Below are 23903 nucleotides of genomic sequence, written 5' to 3' on the forward strand. Positions count from 1 at the left end.
GAAGGTCCATTGCTTCTCAGAGGGCACGTGGTCATGCTTAGCCACCCTCATGGTGAAACCTTTCTTCTTCACATCCAGCCACTATTCCCAAAAACAGAGTTCTTCAGCCCCTCACTGCCTCCTTCAGAGCCTGTCTCACTGGGTCAGTATCTCTTGTGCCAGAGGGCCCCAAACAAAATGTGTGGGAGCACCTCCTGGGCAGAAGTAGTCATGTCCCACAGAACTGCAGGCTCTGCTTTCCCTGCCCTACCTTGCCTTTCCACATGGAACACTGTTTCCCTGGCATAGGAAGCATGGACAAGTTAAAGGGACTAACATAAGAAGGAAAGAAACAGTAAATAATGGTGCTTTTTTAAATCTAGTGTCTCTAAAACTGGGCTGAATTTTAGATTTCATTTCTTGAGTGATTTTTCTCTGTATGGTGGTGGCTGGGATTGTACTTGCTTTCTGTTCTAGGTGGTTTGGATAGTCTGTTGTTAAACTGACCCTGTGTTGGTCCAGAGAAGTTAAATATGAAGATTCTATTTATGCTAAACAGATGCTCTTAAAAGGTGCTCTTCCACATCTTTTAGGAGATCTTGGTAGTACAAAAACTAGATTACCTGGCTAAATGTCTTCTAAGTTTAGTGCTGAGAATAATATATGTTGTTTATTATTTCAGAGAGTGGTGTACCTAACTTTGGAGAGTGCTGCCTTTCACTGCCTGGATCCTTTTAACAGTGTGCCAAAGGTGAGTGGTTCAACTTCTGTGATAATGAGTGAGCAGGATGCATTGCCTGGGTTTTGCCTATATGTGGTATAGTACTTGTGATGATTTTTATTTTTTTTTTAAACTGCTGGATGGATGATTAAATAGTGAGTTTTTCCTTCAATGATGTGAGACAAATCAGGTTTAGCTCCTGCTTTGAAAAAAAGACAAGAAAAAGGGATAGGCTCAGACTATTTAGCACTGGATACTGCTACCCCTGTTTTTTGGCTCCTGTCTCTGATTTTTAATTATTTTTTTGTTTAAACTGCTGGATGGATGATTAAATAGTGAGTTTTTCCTTCAATGATGTGAGACAAATCAGGTTTAGCTCCCACTTTGAAAAAAAAGACAAGAAAAAGGGATAGGCTCAGACTATTTAGCACTAGATACTGCTACCCCTGTTTTTTGGCTCCTGTCTCCTGTTACCTGCTGCTTTGGATTGGGACATTTTGTCCTGAAGATGCTGTAGGTAGGACGTGGTGTTGTGGGAGTAACGGTTACCGATAGCCTGTCGTGGAGCAGGCTTCATATTATTCTTTGATTGAATTCTAAAAACTAAGTAAGAGCTTATACAGTATTGAGAAGAGAATGGTTTGTGGGTTTTCTGTGAGGGTAGAACCAAATTGCATTCAGTATATGTGGAGTATTTCCTGGGCTGGCCTAGGAGACGTGAAGTAACCTAACGAAGCTGATGTTTTTCATAGGGTTCGTTTTGTGGTAGAGTCTGGCTGCCTCCTTTCTGTTAATTCATGTACCCTGTTGTCAGTTCCTAGTAACTCTAGTTCTAGTTCTGTGGCTTAGTAGAGATTTATTAACAGAAACCTTGAATAAGATGAACCTCTTTACAACTGCACCAAAAAAAAAATAAAAGCAAAAAGGCAGAACACCAAATGAACTTCCACTGTTGCAGTGGCTACAGCATGGAGCAGAAAACCTGGAATCTTGGTTTCATTCTTTAGGTTACCACATGGATTTATTATTTCTTTCTCAGATTCTCTGTTTATAAAATAAAGGTAATGTTGCCTTCTTCAGAAGGAAGTTATGAAGGCTGATTATTGTCAATTTGGAGCCTTCAGATGGAAACCAATGTATGAAGTCGTCCTGTGCCTTGATATTTGTTGTGAATTCTGTTAAACACTTGTTCAGTGAAGTGTTCTCAGATGTTGAAATTACTTAATTTGTTTAATAAAATGCAGGTGAACCAGTTAGAATTAGAAATGCAATCCAGTCTTAAGTGTAACATCTATGTATGTTTTTGCAAATCATTCAGTTTCCTTCAAACTGAAAAGGAAATTCTCAAGTACTTCTACTAAATTTTCTACCTAAAATTACACTTTTATTTTCCTGTCTATGGCCCAAATTTTGTATTTAGTTCAAACATGTAATATAAAAATCTTTAGAGTTTTAACTTTAGAATCTCTCTCTTGTCCTTTTTTATAATATTATCAGTTTAAATGTTTGGTGAAAATAATGTAAAGAAACCTTCCACTGCTTTGTTCCAGGAAATAGGTGTTCAGAATCTGGGTTATGGATTTAGAGTCATCTTTGGCTTATTGAGTAATTTTTTTTTATAACCTTTGAAACAAGAAGAGAGGAGGGGAACCAAACATGCCCAAAGTGAAGGTGTTTATAGCATGTGGAGGTTTTCTGTGCTTCACAAAAGGCAATAAATAGATAATAGCTCACTGAAAGGAAGAGAAGAGCAGCTGTTTGGACATCTCAATTCAATATAATTCAAATTCAATATAAATTTCAAATTCAGTATAACTTCTATATTAATATTTTATGTCCTTTTTCAACCTCTGTGTGCCTGTTTCTGATGGCCTATATTGAACTTGGTAAAAATATGATTCTGCAAAACATGGAGCAGTCTAATGCCTTTCCTGAAAGCAAATGAACACAAAGGTGTAGGTTCAGCAAAGCCTACACTGGAAATGTTTTGCTGAACCAGAACACAGTAAAACCTTTTGCCCTTTGGAGAGGAAATGCAATTGGTGACAGAGTAAATATTCACAAATCACACTCAAAATGTTCTTAAACTTAAACAAACTGAGGACAATGTGTTCTTATAGAATTTTGTTGGGTCAGGACTGCAATGTAATAAGCAAGTGGTTGTTGAGATCTGCCAGATCATCTTTTATCTGGCTGGGCAAGCTCACTTATTTCAGTGGTTTTTCTCTCCTTTATTTTTTTTTTTAACATTTTATTTTAAAAGAAGATATGGAAAGCACCCTTTTTTGGGGAAAAAAAAAAAAATCTTATTTCTGCAATTAAATTAGTATGAAGTGACAGATGAAGTCTAATGCTCTGACAATTTATTGCAAGCGTTCGGTTGTTGGAAATCTGAAACTACCTGAAAAGATTTAACCTATTTTAGAACATTTTATTGTACGTAGTGGTATTCAGTGCTTGGGTGCTTGTTGGTCATTCACTTACAGTCTTTGAACCCAAAAATATATCATATCTTCCATTTGCACAACAGAATGTTTTGGAAAGTGATTGCAGTATTAATATGTGCCTTAAGCAGTTCTTTTTGTATTTTGGAAAACATCTTCTGGGAAATGTTATTTAACAGTATAATTTTTAATGCGCCTTTATGGAATGTGGTTTTTTGATTCTTCAGGGATACTTCTGTGCACAACAGGGAGATTATTGAGATCAGAAGCAAACAGGTACAAGCAAAGTACTCAGCAGACTTGCTGAATGCCATCAGATGTCAATGGCTGCAGTACCACAACATTTTTTGGGAAGCCTGGTCTGTAAAGGCACTCAGAACAACCCCGAGGCAAACGTGCTCACAGCTTCTGAAAGACTCATCCTCCTCCTCATTGGGGGAGGAAAAAGCATCACAGACATTTCAGCCTGATGGAGCTGTCTGCAGTGCTCTATCAAAATATTTCTTGGTATTTTTTTGTGGTTCAGCCTGTTTGTAGTTGTTGATTCTTGAGGAGTTTAAACCCAAGGAAAACAATACCTATTCTTGGTGTTTTGAGTTAGTAATGGGAAATTTCAGTTCTGAGAGAACGAAATGTGTATACTGAGTGCATCTCTGGATTCCTTTTCCTTAAAAAAAGAAAGTTTCCTGTAATGACATCAATTATCTCAGTTGCTTAGTGTTAATTTTAAGCCTTTTGATGCAACTTTATCGCTACTTAAACAGTTTTACAGACATTTAGTACAGTAAGTGAATTTACTGCCCATTAGGTTTTGCTAATGGCATAGTACTTGCTAGCCTATAATTATGGACATTAGTGAAGAACACTTTCACCCCTCTCCTGTGCCCCTCATAACCACAGGTGTGCCCCACAAATAAATTTATCTTCCCTGAATTATGTAATTTTAGTATTCTTTTTTAGATTATTTTTATTACATCTTTTAATTTTCTCTGTGTAGTAATTATATTTACTTGCAGGAAAAATACAGGCATGCTTATATTTTCTAATAATATTAAAACAGATTATTAAGAATCACTTGTCTTTTCTTTCAGCTTTCATAGCTTCAGGTGCAACTCAGGTTTTAGATATTGATGGCAGCTGTTGCAGCCCACAAATGGCCTTTGCAGTGTGCTTTAATTGCAATCCACATGGATTCCTCAGCAGAGAACACTCTGCAGCTTTCATCAGTACATGAAAATTAAGCTCAGTAAAAATAGAACAATGACCACATTTTTCCTGGTGGAAGTATTTTTGTGGTTTGATAGCCAGTATGGACTTTGGCTGTCTTCTCGTCCAGCGTGTCAGTTTTTCTGAGCCAAAAAAAGCTGTGCCTGCTAGAAGGGATCTGCTCAGTAATATAGCTATGAGTTAAGCTCTGTATACAATAGGTACATATGAGTGAGCTTATGCCTGAGTGTATTTGTGAACTGGGGCACAAAACATGCAGTGACCCACCTTAGAGTAGTGACCAGATGAATGCCACTGGCAGAACTGGTTTACTGAGCCCCAGTTTCTCTGGTTTCTAAATAAACCTACCCCTGTGTTACACCAGTTTGTAAGAAGAGGTAAATATGCACTGCACTTTAGAGAGGTGGCTGGTGTGGCCTGGAGTATTAGGAGAAACTCTTCCAGATGGCTTATGCAGTTAAGCTACCTCATAGGGAGGTACCCCGAGATGCTGAAAGCCTTTGTGACCTAGGTGGGTGTTGTATGTGGAGCTGTACATCAGGGAGAGTCACCTTGCAGCTTTTGGGATGTGAGGATGGGGAGCAGTCCTTAGGCCAGGGTTGTGTGGAGCAGCAGGGGCTGTGTCAGCTCAGAGGCCTCTTGGTGATCCCAAACTCTTCTGAAGGAGGAAGCAGATTAACAGCTGAGGCCACCCAGGTCACAGAGTTACTCCAAGGTCTAAGTGCCCCATAAAGGAGCTGGTTGTCCCCTGGGGCACCTCGGGGGTGCTGTGCCAGTGTTGTAGCTCTTTGGGGCTCACTCTGGAGCTGGTGCTTTGTAGAAGTGGGCACGCAGCCAGTGTTTGCATAGTTCACTTCTAAAATCAGTTCTTCAACTGATTCTTTTTGAAGGAGGAAGTTTTCTTCCTCCATTTGATAATGGCTGGGAGGCAGTTCTTCTAGTGTGGAGGCTTTGAGGGAACTTCAAATGATTCACTGTTCCCCTTAGAATTAGTGTGTGGTAGAAATACAGCTAAAACTGAAAACGTGTGTATTTTCAGCAGTGCTCTTAATGTATTCCATATAACATCATATTCAAATGATGTGTAATACATCAAATGTATTGTGGTAGTAAAAAATGGTTCAGTTTGCTGAAATTCTGCCATTTAATGCTTGGGAAGAGACTGTGCACGCAGTTCATCTCATTTCATATCTGGCAAATGGTTTTGTGTCTCTTACCTGGGGCACTCTAGATAACTGCTGAAACCTCTGAATTTCACAGAACAGAAAGCATGTAAAGGTTAGTGTGGTATATTTGCTGCGGAATTCTGTTTCTCATAACCTGGTTAATTAATCTTGGATTACAATTACTGCTTGCACTGTAGTAACAAAGCTTGAATTGTACTAAGCAGAGAACTGAGGGAAAATGAGCTTGTCCTGTTTGTTTTTTAAGCCAGTAGTAACAGAAGACATAGAATACCATGCATACAGCTGCAAACCTTTTACATCTATTTTTCTTTCCCTGATTTTAAGTTTGAGAGTCTCATTTTTAGACATCACAGGCTCCTTGCAGTCTCCTGGGTTTAACTCCTGCTTGCCTTTGTGCTCTCTTTATACCCTTTTGTTTCAGGGAACCCCTGCAGCTCCTGTCTTACCCATCCTTATTTTGAAGGCCGTTGTCTGTGTCAGCTGCTCTTAGTTGTTGCCCATAATAGACCCTCTGTGCAGCTTATTTTCTACCTGCACCACCATCCTCTTCCCCCCCCCCCCCCCTTCTTTTCAACAATCTTACTCCTGCTTTTTGATTCAGCAGCTGTTTGCATAATCCTTCCAGGAGGTCCCCTTGCTCCTGTCATTGCTACTGAATGGGTTTTTTTCCTTACTAGCTTGAACTCTTGCATTTCTTTTTAGTACATTTTTTTCTTGTGACCACCTATTTTACCTTTTCCTACTGTTTAAAATTACCTATAGCCTGATCTTTTTTTTTTTTTTTTTTTAATGTGAGATTTGTCTTAAGAGATGTTCCTATGTGCAAGTTAAGTATTTCCCTCTCGTGCAAGCAGGCTTCAGCAGGTGGTGTCAGAGAGAACCTCCTTTCCCTGAAGCAGCAGGTAGTTGGGGGGATCCACATTTTCCCAAGCAGGTAGTTGGGATCCAGGTTTTCCCAAGAAGTTGGCTTGCACCAAAATCAGTAGCTCTTGTTTGTCACTTAGCACGTTCCCTGATAAGCTGGGCTGTCTCATACCATTAGTTGTCAAGTTATCACATACCAGCCCCAAAAATGCTGTTGAATGAGTGTTAGACCTCTGTTTATATTTGATCTCTGAATTTGTTTTTCAAGATTAAACAGTCAGTTTTCCTTAGTTAGTTTTCCTTTCTTAGTTCTCCCTTTAGATTACTGAATGTCATTTTTTACTAGCCTTGGATTAGACAGGTCTGTTCCATTATTGCTAGAGAGAGTGCTGGTTTGTGATGAAGATCAGGGAGCTTGGTAAGCTGAAGCATTTATCTCAAAAGAAAAGGGTGTGACATCCTTGGGTTTACTTAAATGCTTTGACTATGACTACAAACCTTGTGTGTGTGTATATGTATGTTTATGAAACTGGTTTTGAAACTAGCTCATGAGCAAGGCTTTGACAGTTGTGCTCCTTGGAAAATGGATTTGGTGTCAGAGGGATAATGGAAACTTGCATTCTCAGCTGCTGACTTGCCCCTCAGGCAGTCTTTGGGTGCATGGCTGCAGTAACAGACTTTCTGACTGCAGTAAGGGACTGAGACTTCAGGAAGCCTCAGCCTGTGAGCTCAAAGCCTTCTCTTGTGTGACTGGTAATACCTCATCACGTGGCCAAAATGAGGGTGTCCCATATGTGTGCTGGGCTTGCATCCAGTTCTGTGAGGAGTGGCTGCTGCTGTGTATTCTTCAGAAAAAAACGTGGAGGCAGAGAGATCAGTAGGTGGCTGAGACCAGCTCCCTGGCTGTGGTTTAGGGAGAGTGGTGGAAAATGACAGCACAAAGCAGGCCCCTGGTCAGACTCGTGATTCTGGAAGTGATGGCTGGGCATTTCCAGATCCTGAGTCAGTACCTTGAGTAATTCTGCAGAATCCTTAAAGATAAACAAAACAAAATCTAAGGGCAGCATTTGATGCAATGACACAGTGCAGCTTTCCTTTATAGGACTCAGGTTTGGTTTCAGGGATGAGATTTGGACCTAAATGTATTACACACTAGAAGAGCAGGAACAAGGCATCAAATAACACTTCAGTCCAAGACCTGTTCCTCAGAGCTTAATTTTCAACAAGAAGCTTAAGAACAAGAACAAATAAAATAAAAATGCTTGGTATTAGTCACTTGAACCATTCAGAGGGTCTGGGATGCAGGAGAGGAAAAGCGATCTCGCTTCTGTAAGCTCTCTGAGGTCCAGGAGAAGAGGGGATGCATGAGTCTTTCCCCTTCTCCCTGCTCTCTCCCACCTTGAGGTAATTTGTGAATTTTCAACACTTGCTCCTGTTTTTAATGTCAAGAGGTTGTGACTTGCAGCTTGTTTCATACACTGCTCCACAGCTCCCAATATTTATGCATGAATTTTCTTTAAAAAGCCTTTTTCACTGAGATCTGACAAAGATTTGGTAACACTATTGGCTTCTCTTGGTGAAGTCTGATATAGATAATGAAATTGTTTACTTCTGTTGTAATAGTATCGAGAGTTGTGTCACGTTGCTCTTGAATTTTGACTACAAGTAATAGTAAGGTACTACAGGAAGCTGCCATGTACTAAATATTTTGTGTGACTCTCAGCGAAAATTGAGTATAACACAATGATGGCATAGTCACTTTTATTGAAACTTAGTAACAATATAAATTTTAAAATTTGTATTCATCTAGAAGGAACCAGAACTCTGTGGCTGCGTTTCCAAATTTCAGACCTGTGGTCTTGAACATGTTTTTCCTTTATTTAATCTTGGTTTTAGTACAGTTATTAATCGCCCCAGTCCTCTCCATGTTTGGAAATTACTTGGCTACTGTTATTTCCCTTCCACATTTGCTGAAGCATTTTATTGTTATTTGGTGGGAGTAAGGAAGAAAATGTGTCTGTGAGCATGTGAGAATAGAACATCTCATCAGTGCAAGAGTACATAACATTTCTGGATGAAAGGGAATGTGATGCCAAAGCCAAATGTTTAATTTCAAACTGCTTTACTTATTGCAGGGAGATTTTATTCAGGAAAGTGAACTGTGGAGAAATTTCTGGCAGAAGATAAAGACTTAAAGGAGTTTGGAAAGAGTTTTGAATTTTGTTCAAGCACTGGAGCTGAGAGTGGGAATAAGAGAGGATGAGGGTCTGGCATCACCAGGCAATGTTGATCTCTACTGGACTTATGTTTTGCTCATTGAAATGGAAACTCTTCTAATGGCTTATTCTTAGTTCTGGGTAACTGTTTCTATTGAAAAAGTCAGATGTTCCTACTTAGCTGGTAAAAGTTTACTTTCAGAAGCTTATCTTTTTGAGAAGCAGTTGTGGTGCAGTGGAAAATCAGGTTAGAGTAATAGTGGAAGAACGTTTCAGGTTCTCTGTGCAAGTCATCTTAGAGCAGCTAACATCTGAACTGCAGGGCAGGAGGTCAGAACATGGAGCATCTTCCTCGTGTGGTTACAGGGGCATGGCTGGAAGAAGGGCTGCAGTAAATCCCCTTTCATGCTTTTTCCCCTTTGGTGACTGGTGTTTCCCTCTTGGTTTTGTGTCCTTCCCCTTCAGCTGCACAATTACCAATGGCTTGCTGCTGTCATGGTGTGGCAGAGCACTCACAAGTAGTACTTTTTGGAAGAAGGCCCCATTTGAACTGAAGGAAGATATGTAAGAAAAAATTCCTGTCTTGACCCTGAAGAGCTGTTAGATGGAAGGAGAACAGATGACTTCAATGGGAGACTGGGGTGGCCTTTTCTTTCCTGGGCTGATTCTTTCCCAGTTGTGCAGCATTAGACCAACAAGAGACTGGTGAAGCTGCAGCATTCACTCACATCTCATACAAGATCCAGGAGCATCTCTTCATTCAGATTGTGCTTTCTTTGTGTGTCCCCTATCAGGAAATTAAAAGGATAGCTTTCCGAGTAGCTATCTTATAGTCCAGTCTTCTTCAGGAAGATGTACAGATTTATACAATAATAAATGTAATGTATTAGCTGTTTCTTAATGAAATCTAACACTGTATCTTGCAAGCTGCCTCTTTTGTTACATACATAAGCACAGAATCAAGAATGGTATCTTGCATCCAGTGATTATATTTACCTACGCTATTCAAAGACCCTACTAGAAAGTAACATTTTGCTTGAGAAACTCTCTTAGATAGAAGAAATAGGTGTTCAGTAACATCGAATTCAGGTAAAAGTCCATGGAATTTTGCCTCAACAGTTAAAATAAGGTGTATCTTTATTTTTTTTTTTTTCACTGCTATATGTACCTTTTTATTTTGGATAAAAATTGTGGTCTAGGTGACTTGGTTAGAAAAATATAGAAGTCTAAGAATTTATTCAGTATTTGAAATGACAGTAAGGTGGAATGCTCAGGGGGGGGCAGAGTCTAAACAAGGCCCTTAAGTTACTTGGTGCTCTGTGAGCTAGAAAGTTAAAAATTGTTTTAATACATGAATTTTTCACATTTTCCTACTGACATGAGGTAGATTGAATGGTTTTTTTGGTAAAGCAATTGATAAATTGCCTAAGACTATAAAGCGAACATTGTCTAGAAATGGACAATGTACTCTTCTTTCTTTAAACAGCTTTGGCTGGGAATAAATGTGGTTTTGAAGTGAACAAACATCTCTTCCTCTTTCTAGTTAAAAAGCGAATATATGTTTTTGCTATGGGGGAACAGAAGGTCAGCAGTTCAATTTCATTTTCAGCATTTTATAGACAGTTTAAAGTGAAACCCCTTGAAAAGTAGGTAACAGTGTTTCAAGGGATTAGCAGCGAAACACAGCAATCCACAGTGATTCTGAGCTTTGTCCTTCTGTGTGAGATCAAGGTTAAACTTCTTATGTCTGAGGACTGTTCTTTGTTTATACAGTACATAAATGTACCAACACTTCCAGTGAAGTAGAATTCCTGCAGACCATTGAATGTTTGAGAAAGAAGCAGCAATGGAAGCAAATAATTTAAATGCCTTTTTTTTTTTATCTTGAAAGAAATTCAGGGATGTCTCTTTCATAAAATTTCATGGTGTTCACCAGACCCTGAGTGGCTGTTTTAATTAAGAGGTGAGAAGGAAGATTCATTGATAGTGAGGGTGAAAGTGCATGAACAGCAATACACTTAATTTGTTCCTCTGTAGATCATGTTTCAACAGCCTATCATATAGATGGTACTACCTAAATGTTCTCTCAGTAGAGTGTTGTGGGTTTTTTTTTTTCCTCTGATCTTCTGTGTTTGGCACCCTCCTACCCTGTTTTTGTAAGGCACTGGGGAGAAGTTGGTAGTTGTAAAACCATTTGTAATTTTGTCTTGTGTAGACACCTAATATATGTTGTGTTCTTCTTGGACTTTCCCCTCTCTGTCTTTGTTTTGTTTTGCTTTCATGTATTTTCAAATGTATAGGTAAGCTTAAATGTTCTCTGCTGGGAAGAATGGAGAGATAACAGTTCAGAGCAACACCAGCAAACATTAAGCTTATCTGTATCTCTGACTTGGGAGAAACACCCATAAACCAACAGGGAGATGTGGCCATTAATCATTGCTGCTGCTTCAGAGGTGAGATGAGGTCTCTTTTCCCAGAAGTTTCCTTTACTGCAGCTGAGTCGTTTATTAGCTGCCTGGCTTTTCTGAAAGGGCTTTTAGAAGAATTCAGGAAGAGGTGAGCTGATGCTCCTTTCTGACCTCCTCACTGTATTTATCTAAGTGTGAGGCAGCATTTGGGGATCTCTTGTGGTTACTCTGCAGCCAGAAAACCTGCTTCCTCTGTTTGTCTCATGCCATTTGAAGCCAAATGGTCTGAAAATGTCCTCTCTGCACACTCTGGGTTTTACCATTGCTGTCTAACATGTTGAAAACCATCACTCTTGATGGCAATGCCTTCAAAATAAAACAAAAGCTTTTTGCCCTGGCAGTGGAATAAGTCCCTGCAGATTGGCTCATCCACAGTAGTTGCATTTGCACTGTCTGCTGCTGGAGGTGGAACAGGAACCTGCAGCTGGAGGAAGGAGTTGGTAGGAATGCTAGCTGGTTATCTGTGGCTGGGGTTGCTTTACACTCAGGTGGGGTTTTCCCCTCCTCCATCAGATTAAAACCAGTTATGGGAACTTAATTCATGCTCCTTGTGTTTTCCAATGAGTATGTAATAAAAGGGCACAAAAAGATGAACTTTTTTTATAGTCTTCAAGATCTGGGGAAATACTTTCCAAAATAACATCTGGATGGGGTGAAACATTAATAAAATCATTTAACTGCTAAAATCCTCTCATCATTTTTTGCGTGGTCTCTAGAAGGTTGTCTGGTAGAAGTACTGCCTATTAATCTTTGTCCTGCTTTCTGAATGAAATAAAAAATAGAGATTTCTTAAAAGATCCACCACTCCAACTTCAACAAGGTGAAAATTACTTGTTTGGTTTTTTTAATCCCTTAAGGTTGTCCTTAGCCAATTTCTTAATACTCATCCCATGTTTATGGAAAAACTTGACTCAGGTTTTTATTATAAGCCCTTTGTCCACTGTGTTGGTGACCATACTTTGAAGTTTCAATTTAGCTAAAGACCTATTAGAGTGTCTTCTCTAACTTCTATCACTATTTTCATCTATCATTTAAGCTTAGGTAAGTTATAAGGCTCCTAACTAGTATTGCAGAACTTCAGCATATGTTACTATAATACCAGCTTGTTCCTGTTGAATACCAGCTTCTTGTCCTTTGAAATAGAATTTTAAATTTAAATCATCTGTCAGAAGCTAAAAATGAACACTGCTTACTTTATAATAGGCATGCTGTTCCAAAAAGGATACAGGAATGTCCTTTGCTTTTTAAGTAAGACATCAAAAGGTTTCTTAAAACATAGCTTCCTGAAACAGCAGAGGGCTTATCACATAAATAGGAAAGATAGTACTTAGAATTATGTGTTTTAAGACTGTCACATTGATTAAGCATTTGTATCTTGAACTGCCCCAGAAGAGGAAATTTTGTGGCGTTACAGCATTACTAATGAAATTTTTAAAACTTTGAATTGGGGAAGTTAGCTTGTTTGAAGGTCACAGCATGAAACAGAGTGAACATCATATACAATTAGGGTCATATTGCATGAATTAATAGAAGGCTAGAACTCCTAGTGCTGCAACAGCTTCCCTCCTGACAGCCTGGACAGGTTTCTCTACCTGCCACTGGAGAGGCAGCAGGCTACATTGTCTGCTGCTTTCTTATGTATAAATGTTAGCAATTTTTTTCTTATTTAGCAGTATTTCCTAGAGTCTTTCTTGCTCCTGTGACAGCATTGTGGCCTCTTCTCACAACTTCAGCTTTTTCTGAAACTGTATGCCTCAACTTCTGAAGCTGTATTGGGGTGAATAATAGGCAGCTGTGACTGTGGGGTGACCTTGGCTTACAAGGAAGGAGGAAAGATGTGAGCTGGGGAATTGCCCTCACTGTGTTCATTGTGCTGGTCAGCCCTGACCTTGGAGGGCATCCTCGCTGCTCTTGCCTGGTAGGTATTTGTGCTACATCCTCCTGCTGGAGTGGGGCTTGGAGAGATGGAAAGGGCCTTGTCATCAACTGTAGCCAGCAGGTTCTGGGCTGCACGCAAAGCAGAGCTGGGTCTCGCCAAGGAGATGCAGACTTTGTGATAAAAAAACTATTCCTAAAACAGTGAGCTTACATTTTAAAACATCATTTGAAGCAGATCCTGCTTCCTTCATCTGGGCAGAGTGGTTTGTGTGATAGGCTTCATGGAAACACTGTGTGGGAAATGTTTTTACAGACATCTGTTACGTGCTACTATATAATCATTTATAAAGTGAGATTTTAGTTGAATTGCAAAGTGCTGTACTGACTCCTTGGCAGAAAGGATGTATTTCTGGGTGTTTCTAATCTGTATTCTCCTTTATTTCTTTGTCTTTTACAAAGACTTCTAAGCCACTTACAAAACAAAAAAAACAAGGTTAACTTTTGTGCTCTGTTGGAGGCATGCAGAAATTCGTTACCACTAAGCTAGTCTTGAGGTTTCCTGTTTGCAGTTGCTCTGTAACACCAGGTACAAGGCAGCAGAGTGTAGCTGCATTAGAGATTTGGGTATCAGATATGATGTGGGGCTGAGAGAAGCAAACATTGCTTAGAAGATGTCAGAGGCATCCGGCTGAAGAAGCAAAACCCCAAACCTCACAGCACTGTGCTGAAACGTCAGGTGACAGATACAGAGGGGAAGAGGGTTTGAGGTGTTTGGGGGTGAAGTTACATATTATCCAGAGAAAGTTAGTTACCTGGTACAATACTGAATTATTTTTTAATTAAGACTGATCCTTCACTTTTTTTTTTTTTAAGATATACGGCCCACTTATGTTTTAGCAAGAAGTATCATCTAAAAATCCCCCCACTTGTAGAAGCAGGCTGTGCCAGTGAGGTCCTGGCTCTGGCAGGGGGGCCACAGCACCTCTGGGGTCATTCACAGTTCCACCAGGCTCTACCACCCTCAGTCTATCTGTAATTTTTTTTTAATTTTTTTTTTTTCTATGTGACTCAAAAGGAAACCAAGTATTTGCACCTAAGAACAAAATATCTTGGGACCTGCCAGAAAGGCTCATAGTGTCTGCTGAGCCTGGCTTTGAAGTCATCCCTGTGGCTGGGCCTCTCCCTCAGCTGCTTGTTCATCTATCCAGCTTGGGTAGGTGGGTAGACCTAGATCAGGAGCTCAAATGAAGGGAGAAATGTACAGCAAAAATAGTTTTTTTCATGCCTGTCGTCTTTAAAACCCTTTTAGTAAGTACTAATTGCACATCCATAATCTGCTGGTATGCAGTGTGGGTTTCTGGGGAAGTCCTTCATTTAATTCCCTTATTTTTCTAAAGATTAGCGTTTGATTACTTGGTGGTGTAATCAAGGATCATCCAATTTATGCTTTCAAATTAGTGGCACAAGCGTAACTTTCCAGAACTTCCTCATTGCTCCAAATTTTCCTTAGACTTGATGTTAAAACTGTAAAAGCTTTGTGGCTGGGTCTACTGTCTTGGGCTGCATTTGAAGATGAGAAATATTTAATTTTTCCTTTTTCTTTTTTTTTTTTTTATCCTAGTTAATGACAGAAGAAAACAGTTGTCACTGTAAAATAATCCTATAGAGTAGAAATAAGTATTAAACATCTTTTTCCTACATCATGTGCAGGGAACTGAATATAATATTAATTATGCTTGGTTTTTTTTTTTTTTTCTCTAGTGTCAGTATTTAATTTATTCCAGACACAGCTTAATAAGTTTTTGTAGTTCTTAAAGAGCTGAACTGTACTTCCTTTGATACCTGAAGTTTGCATTTCCTGACTTGAGCTTGTTGCAATCAGTTTTTCATTTTCAAAGAGAGGAATTGGGAGGGGGGGGACACAGAAAACCTCTACAGCTTTTGCCTCATTTGTTTTAAACAGGATATTCTTTTAACCATATAATACAACTTTCATAAATGCTGAGTTGTGAGAGTAGGTTGAGAAATGTAATAAAACATTAAGTGGATCTTTTTATTTACATCATTTTTCACGTTTATTCTTTACAGCTGCCACTCATCCTTGCTTTCAGCTTTGGAACACTGACCCTCCTAAATTATCAGCAGCAGCTTCTATTGGTTGTGACTGTGTCTTCATTTTGCACATCAAAGTAGATTAGATAATAATCACTTGCACTTACTCAACTATCACTTTTAGTTGGGTAGTCAATGCATTCTAATGAGGGCTAATAGTGAAATACACAAAATTAATTGTCAAGCTTGTGTTAAAAGATACGTTTTAGGCAGCCCAGGTATGAGGGTTTTATTCTACTCAGGTATCAGTTTGATACCTCAGAGCTGCATAGCCAGGTGATGAATCCTTGGTCACTACAGCTATTTAGTTAACTTCTTTAAAAAGAGGAGGGGAATGTTCTTACAATAATTTTGGGGGCAGTGACATCTTTCCAAAGAAATGTGTCCCTGGAGGTGGACTGACATACTTTATGGGCACCATTAAAGTGTTAAGCTGTGGAAGCAGTTGGACAAGGTGGCCTTTATGTGATCCATCTCCATTTGTCTAAGCACCAGCAAACAGCCAATGTAACAAAGCAAGGAAAGGTTTTACTGGTTTTAAAAAAGGGCTGCAATTTGCCATAATTAGGGTCAGCTTGTTTACTCTTTTTAAACCTTTGCATTTTGAGACTTTGTTTTAGCCATCGTTAGAAATATATTTTGCTTGGTTTAGGTTCACTGTGGCCTTTGCATGAAGGAGTCTCTATTTTCTGGTTGGTTTGTTTTTTCAAACACACATACTTACTGTCAAAAATATTGTGTTCTTCTGGAAATAGCTGAAAGTATATCCAAAAGGTAAATTTTTTTTCACACATTTTCATTTGAATTCACATTTCTGTTCTTTTTGATGCCTTCTGGGTTCTGTCTTTGAGTCTGGGGCTTTACTGATCCACAAGAACCAATTTATACAATCTCAAGTGTAGAGACATGCATTTTTTATTGAAATCTTTCTAACCACACACCCACACATGCAACAAAGAAAACAACTGGAAGTGAAAATAAAGCTTCAGACCTCCTGAAATGGTAAAATTCAGACCTCCTGAATTTTTTGAAATTTTTTCCACAAGTGTGTTACTTTAGAGGACCAAATATTGCCCATTTGCTATGGCTTCCAAAAGACTGGACACCATATAGCTGGCCTGTCAGCAACACATGCTGCAGGATTCTAAACCCATTTGGATTTTCAGAGCTTAAGGGTAGGAGAAAGAGAGAGATTGTTCAGCCTTCAAATCTTAGAGGAAACTGTGATATGTCATTAGTAGCTCTTCATTCTCCCAAGACAATTAACTAAATATTGTATGGTAATTATGTCTTATGTAATATTGTGTAGTAATTATGTGTGTTATGTACATCAGTGTCATGTTAAAGCCTCCGTATCAGCTTAGTGCCTCTCTTTCAGTGTGTCTTAGGAGGACATCCAATTCCAGAACAGTCTGTTGTATCAATTGTCACTTCCTATTAATAGAATTTTTGCTTGTTCCCTTGGTGAGGGATTAAATTTCAAGCATTACTGTCAGTCATTTTTCAGCCATGTTCCTTTTTGAAAAATAAATTGTGAACAAGGAGAGCAACTACTTCCTTTCTCACTGCATCTCTGAAGCTCAGCATTACCTCCTGTTTGTACTACATATCCCTGATGTATCCCTGAATATTCCTCTTGAAGGCTAGAAAAGGTGAGTCTGATGGCCAGGCAGGGCATTAAAGTGGGAGTGTTAACTTGTGTCAGCCTGGAGGAGAGGGTTCCAGTTCAGGTGGCATGCTGGAATAGATACTTTCTTATCATTGTGGGAGAAACAGGTTAGCCTGAAAGGGGGAAAGAAATATCCAGGCCTGGTAAAAGGCAGTGAGAGCTGTGTAACAATTATATATACCTTGATATTTTAAATAACATCAACTTTCACATGAAAAATCACTACCAAGTTTGTGGGAGCATATTCTCTTAAATTCTTCTACATTTAAGTTTCCATAATCTCAACTATGACTTGTGTGGTTACTTTTCAGCAGTGGTTCAAAATGGCATAGGTGGTTGTTTGTCTTTGGTGTTTTTTTTTATGACTTTGCTAAATTCTTGTATTATTGATAGTTTATTGAAACAACCTTTTCCTTTCTAGTCTTGCTTCTGATAAAGACTGTGGGAGCAGCAGGACTAGGTAGGCCAGCTGATGTCTGCCTTCATTCTGCCTTGTGGTTAGCTTATGTTCTGCACCTCTCAGAGCACATTTGCAGTACAGTCTTCTTACAGCTGACTTTAACTTGCCTGGGTTTTTGTTCCCTACCTTCCTAGCCTGGCAGCTTTTTCAGTTTTCCCTCTCTCTCCAGGTGATTTTGTGTAGGAACATTTTCATGAGTGCTTCTGCAGCAGGGCAGCTGCCACTGAAGACAGGACAACTCCTAACAAAATCTAAACTAGAGGGAAGAAACAAAGTAGCTGAAAATACCTGAGGGCAATTTTAGATAATTAATTGTAACATTTCAGCAGTTACAGTGTTGGTAAAATTAATCAGTTTACCACCAGTGCTAGCAATGGAGGAAATACTGGTTTAAGAGGGGTTGGAAGGGTGAATCGGTCACACAGCAATACAAGAATTACCTTTTGAAGATCTTGGTTGTGGGGTTTTGCTTGTTTAGTGTTGTCTTCATTTTGTTTGGGTTTTTTGGTGTTTTTTTTGTTTTTGTTTTGTAAACTGCAGTTGGAAGTGGAGTTGCCATAAAAGTAAAGCAAACCACCACTTGATATGGTAAGCTAAAAAAAAAGGCAATATGTATACTTTTTAAAGTGAAACACTCTTGGACTGAGAAATTACTATGTTGCAGTTCATAAATTTACAGTTCCTTGCAGTGCTATTTCAAAGCTTTCCATTGGTGCTTTTTAAAGTGTTATCTCGCTGGGTAGGAGGAGAAGACTGTATTTCAGCACTAAGACTTGCGAGGTTTTTGAGGAGGAATATTCCAGAAGGTTGTACACCCTTACCAGGAATGGATTTCAGTTTTCTCATTGTGAAGGAGTCTCCTGTTAACAGTAAAATCTGTGGGGACTATGGTATTTTTTTGCTATGCAGTCTAGAAATATTATGCTAAGGAAATTTCATGTTTTGAGTGCATGTCAAGCTTTTATGGGACACTTGGATGCTTTGGAAGGCTGTATTATTCTTTTTTCCTTATGTTTTTTTCCCCAAATCTGGTTACGGTTGCTTCTAATCTTTTGTTTGGCACACAGCTGTGATGCAGAACCATTTCTAAACTATTAATTCTGCAGCCTGCCTTCTGGAGAACAAATGTGTCCTTCTTCACATACAGGGAGATCTTAGCTCTGCAAATATCACAGGAGGAACCTTGTTGTCCTTAATGGAGCCAGTCTAATGATGCAACCATAAAAAAGTAATTTTGTAAAATTTAATACTACCTCCCCCCATTTAAAAAAAAAAAAAAAAGATAAAATTTAATACTACCTCCCCCCATTAAAAAAAAGGCCAAACAAAAAACCCAAGAATAAAACAACAAACCCAACCAAAAAAAAACCCAAACACCAACCCTCCCCTCCAAACCCTAAAGAAAACCAGCACAATCAAACTCCTTCATACACATGGATGCAGCTTTAAAAGGACCAATGTTCAGCTGCATTTATATGATTACATGATGCAGTTTTACTCTTTATAAGTCCTGTCCCCACTCAAGTAGGAATGCTGGTGACATTAAATGTTCACTAAAACCTGCAGCATTTCACCCACACGGGTTCTGCATGAGCATGATACTTGGGAAATTTGGCTTCTCCACACTTCTGGCAAGATTTCATCAGGAAAGGGGTGTTCTTGTGACGTGACAGAGTTCCTTGGGCAGAGTGGCAGCTTTAGACAAGGACATTAACTGGAATTGCAGAAGTCTGGTAGCCCAGGGCACCCTGCGCTGGGTGAGTGGCCGAGGACTCTGCAGTTGACATCATCAGGCCTGATGTGCAGTCTCTTCCTCTGCTTCTGTTCTTCCTCAGTGCCTTGGGCAAACTCTTGGTGACTCCTATGACAGGAGTCAATTCGGTGGTTTGGTTTGGATTTTTTTTTTGCTTAGGTATAGGAAGAGTTTGAGTTTTCCCTCACTCACTAGTCAAATATTATGCCTGATGTGTGGGTTTGGGTTTTTTTTTGGTTGGTTGCATTTTTCTTGTTTTGGTGTGTTTTTGGTTTTTTTTAGTTATTAATATCCTGTAATCATATTAGATAATTGTAACTTGCCTGTGTTGTGAAAACAACCTTTTTTACAAGTGGAGCCTGTGTGGTGGCAACATCAGCCAAGTGCATTGATGGTGTCCTATTTCTTCATGTTCTCTGTGTCCTCAGAAATAGTAAGGATTGACCATTTGACAATTGCTGAGATAAAATGAACCAATCTAAACTGGTGAGAGATTATATTGACAGTGCTGGCCTCCAGAACATGCCTGATGGCAGTTCCCCTGTGGCTGCAGCAGCTGATCGACCCGTAGGCGATCTGTCCGTTTTATGTGAGTCAGAAACCAGGGCAGTTTATTGGAGACTGGTCCAAAGCTCATGCTCCCCTATGTCATTGTCAGATGGGATTATTATTTCAGAGGGGGGAAAAAAGCATGTTGAAAGGTATGGTGACTTATTGCTTGTAAAATCATCAATACCACCTCCATAAGTCGCAGCCTGCTTGTCTGCAAGGGATATTTCTTCTCAGTTCTTCAAAACATAACTTCTTTTTGAATTCATTTTAGGCCTTCCAGCTATGCAAATGCATGTTTGAATAATGGTTTAATTATTCTCTAAGAGGAAAATGAGAACTTAAGCCTGTTGATTTCAGCTTCAGATTTTCAGACATGTGTTCCTGCCTTGGCCACAGGGGGTGACATTGCTGGTGCTTTCCAGAGCTTTGCTGTCAAACAGTTTAGCAACCATAGCTCAATCCTATATGATCCTCTCCTGGAAATAGAACTGATTAGAAGAGGAGGCTATTAGATGATAAGAGTCCACTATTCTGTCTTAAGAATGTAGGTTAACTTTAAGGAAAACACTTTTTCTTTGAAAGCAGACTACTGAGCTGTCTAGAGTGTAGTTTTCACAGTTTGTACTGTAGCTAAAGGGTGAAATTGTGTGTGTGTGTGTGTTTACAGCCAGCAGAAGGAACCCTTTCTGAATACAGGTGATACAACATGCTGAACAGAATTTCTGAATGGGGTTTGGAGTATTTTCTCCGTTACCTTTCTGTCACAAACTGTTAGTGTCAGAGTTCATGTGGTTGTGGACTGCTAAGAACTAGGCAACAAAGTATAATAGGGTTTAAAAGATCCTTGGACATAAATAATTTGGAGTACCTAGGGCTTCTTTCTACTTACCTGTAATTTAAAGGAAATTACAGCTTTTACTATTTAAGAAAAAAAAAATCTTCTAAATTGATTTTTCAGAAATATTCTCACTGCCCACTCTCTTCCATCGTGCTCCACTTCCCTCTCCCATCAAAGCCCCTGGGCAGCAATTAGAAATTTTTGGTAACTCTTCAGAATATAGAGGATAAAATCAACGTGTTTGGGTTGATGTTATAATACATTTGAACATCACTGGCACTGGCAGGGGACTTCTCTTTTCCTTGCACACTGTTGTGCATTGTTCCCAGTAACTGCTAGGCTGCGTAAGAAAACGTGGAGGCATGCAGCTGTCTTTATGCAGCTGACAAATAGCCTTGGAAAAGATGGTTCTTGGTACAGGTAAGTCAAAAAAAGACAACTCCTTCAGCCTTAACAGAACTCTGGGTAGGTTTCAGGTAGGGACAAAGTGAAGTGTGATGGAGGGAAGCTCAGTGGGAACCCTTCTTCTCCACCCTGCTGACTTGTGCCCAGCACAGTCCTGGGCTGGGACCTTCCCAGGAGGGAAGAAGGAGCCAGGGCTTCTCCCACAACCCAGCCTTGTGCTGCCTGCACAAAACAACCTGAACAAAAGCTTACTAATGACAGCACCCTCGTCTTGAGGGCAGATTTCTCTGATGAGCTACATTACTCCTTGAAGTATTTTTAACTTCCTGATGAAAAAAAGACAGATAACTTTGTTTAAATGTAGGAAACTTAAAAATGATACATTAGTATGAAGATGAGGAACTAGGGCAGAGGGAAAATATATTTTTGGAATGCTGCTATGTTTTTTTTTCTTCCTCAGATCAGAACATAGAATGCCAGGTGTGGGATATGGGGTAGTTTTATAATTCAATGTGCAAAAGCTAAATGGGTTTTGTAAATTTACCTCTGTTAATGTATATCTGAATAATATTTTATATACATTCAGAGGAACCAAACATAGAATCATAGTCATTAAAGTTGGAAAAGACCTCTAAGATCATCAAGTCCAACCATCAACACAACACTTATGACCAGAATTTACCATCAAGGTGTTGTATTACAGTGGCAGAAGGAGCAAGAAAGGTCAATATGAATTCCCTTATTTCTAAAAGGGGTTCCAAACTATGATTTTTTGTCTCTATAGCTTTCTGATTTTCCCCTACCCTTTTCATGCTTATTTCCAAAAAACTCCAGGGAAAAAATTGTGTAAGAATTACATGATATAGTTTTTACTGATGAGCATGTTTTGATATTTTGTTGCAGAAGTACTCCATGAAAGATGACAGAAGAAGTTATTGTTATTGCAAAGTGGGATTACACTGCACAGCAGGACCAAGAACTTGACATCAAGAAAAATGAACGTCTTTGGCTATTAGATGATTCCAAGACATGGTGGAGGGTAAGAAACGCGGCCAACAAAACGGGATATGTGCCATCAAATTATGTGGAGCGAAAAAACAGCTTGAAGAAAGGTTCTCTGGTTAAAAATCTAAAAGACACATTGGGTAAGTCCTTTTGTATTTTGGAAGTTTAGTAGACTTGATGAGTTTCAGATGGGGCATGTGATGTGCATGGAAATGTTTTTTAACATGCTTGTTTGGATTTTCTTAATCTTGAGTTTGAGGTGACATGGTGGATGGTTGAGAGGGAGAATCATGTAGAGAAATCTCTAACAGGTTTTGTTGCATCACATCCAGAAAAATGTTATTTTCCTTCCAGTTTGTCAGAGATTTTGTATTTGCAGTTGCTGAAGAATGTGTTTTCATTGAGATATCAACTGCTAAATCCTCTCCTGTCATGCCAAGTCCCCTCACTCAGAAATAGGATGTAAACTGGATTGTCCAGCATAGCTATAACAACAAAGTTAAACCACTTTATGAATGACAGTATACAGTGGGTCTACGTGCAATGTCAGGAGTTAAGTTTATGTGGTGCAAGATGTGTCCAAGATGCTTCCAAGTCCTTAGTATGTACTTTGTTTTATACTTGTACATAAATTCTTCACAACAATGTGTCATATGCATTAAATAATATACTTTTGAAAAAAATTGAGTGCATTTTGAAGAAATGTATTGGGAAGTCAGGTGAAATTAATTCTTTGTCTTCATGCAATAATTTTTAATGACTGATTAAATCACTAAAAAAGGGTTTTGTGTGTGTCTAGAAAAGGTTAAACAAAGCGTTAAGTGATCGCTTTACATAGAGAGGCCAGAAAACCCCTGCTAGTTGTATTTTAGGATACAATGAAAAAAAAAAACAGAAATAAATATGCACCTGGAGGTGTTATGAGGTAATTTTTTGCTTGTATTTGGGATTTTGCCTGTGTTTTGCAAAGTTTTATGTGAGGAAAACAATGTGTTGCAGTTTGTTGTAGAAAATACTGACTCTTCAACAGAAAAGTTACAATTTGGGATTGGACTTTTTTAGAAAGCAACGTGGTTCACTTAAAAATACCAGGGCAATAGCTCATGTGGGCTTGTCGCAGGTGTCCTGGGCTATTGTTGTCCAACAGGTTAGATTACTTCTTTATTACTGTCCTCCATTACTGCCATAAAATAATGGAAATTGAGGACTACGAGATGAGTGAGTGGTGGGCAAACAAGGTTATCACAAGATTTACCATGGGAGTATTTAAAACCACGGGCCTGTCTGTGGATACCCATGCAATATACTCATTACAGTGTCAGCAAATGTGATGATGCCTTTTCAAAGATCTGCATAAAAAATAAGCTCCAACATCAGTTTAGGTAGAATCAAAGTGTCAGTTGTGACTTTAAGCTTCTTGTATGTGGATTTACATTGCTTAAAAAATATATATTTTTGTCTACAAGCTACTTTATGAAAGGATGGCATTTCTGTGGTGATAATATATCACGTGCTCCTGTTAAATGTGGACAGTATTTACTTGAAATATATAAACATTTTTATTTATGTCCAACAGAATGTGTTTAAGTGAAGGAACAGAGAGATGCCTGAGCATCTCCTCATGTTTGCCTCCTGGATCTTAACAGAGCTCCGTGCTGCAGGGTGCTTTGCTTCACTCTGATAGCAACCGATGAGATATGTGGGAATGGATCTTGGTGGTTTCATGGCTGAGCCTTTGCTTGTGTCACATCTTCCACACCTCAGCCCTTTGAAGGACCCTTGTTACAATCTGATGATTCCCCTGTACCTGTTCTGAGAGTTTTCTCTGTGTGTTTGGTTCAGCTGAGACACAAAATGCTACTTGGCAGAGCCTTAGCTGCCTCTTTGGCGGTGAGCACGTGGACTGCTAAGCATGCAGAGTGAGAGGCACCTTGTAGCTAATGGCTCTGAACTGCTTAGCAGAATGAAACTCAGGTCTGTGCTGTGCACTGTGTCTGTACAACTTTCTTTTCACCTTTCCTGGATCCACTAAGCTACAGTCTGTGAGCCTTGCTTGTCCTGCTGTACAGTAATTTCCTGTTCAGAACAAGGAGAGCATGTGTCCTTCCTTAGAGGAGCCTTTGTT

The 23903-nt window shown here is 39.2% G+C and overlaps 1 protein-coding gene across 1 annotated transcript; it reads left to right on the plus strand.

Annotated features, from left to right (window-relative positions):
* Positions 1 to 665: 665 nt before the first annotated feature.
* On the plus strand, positions 666 to 21918 carry LOC103777314 (cytoplasmic protein NCK2-like; the record flags this gene model as incomplete). The annotated part of the gene is made up of 2 exons (XM_008944870.1): positions 666 to 730; positions 21677 to 21918. A coding segment is annotated over exon 2 (226 nt), but the record flags the coding sequence as incomplete, so codon positions are not given.
* Positions 21919 to 23903: the final 1985 nt, after the last annotated feature.

This window comes from Merops nubicus, unplaced genomic scaffold (genome assembly GCF_000691845.1).
Source record: "Merops nubicus isolate BGI_N331 unplaced genomic scaffold, ASM69184v1 scaffold3660, whole genome shotgun sequence".
NCBI lineage: Eukaryota > Metazoa > Chordata > Aves > Coraciiformes > Meropidae > Merops > Merops nubicus.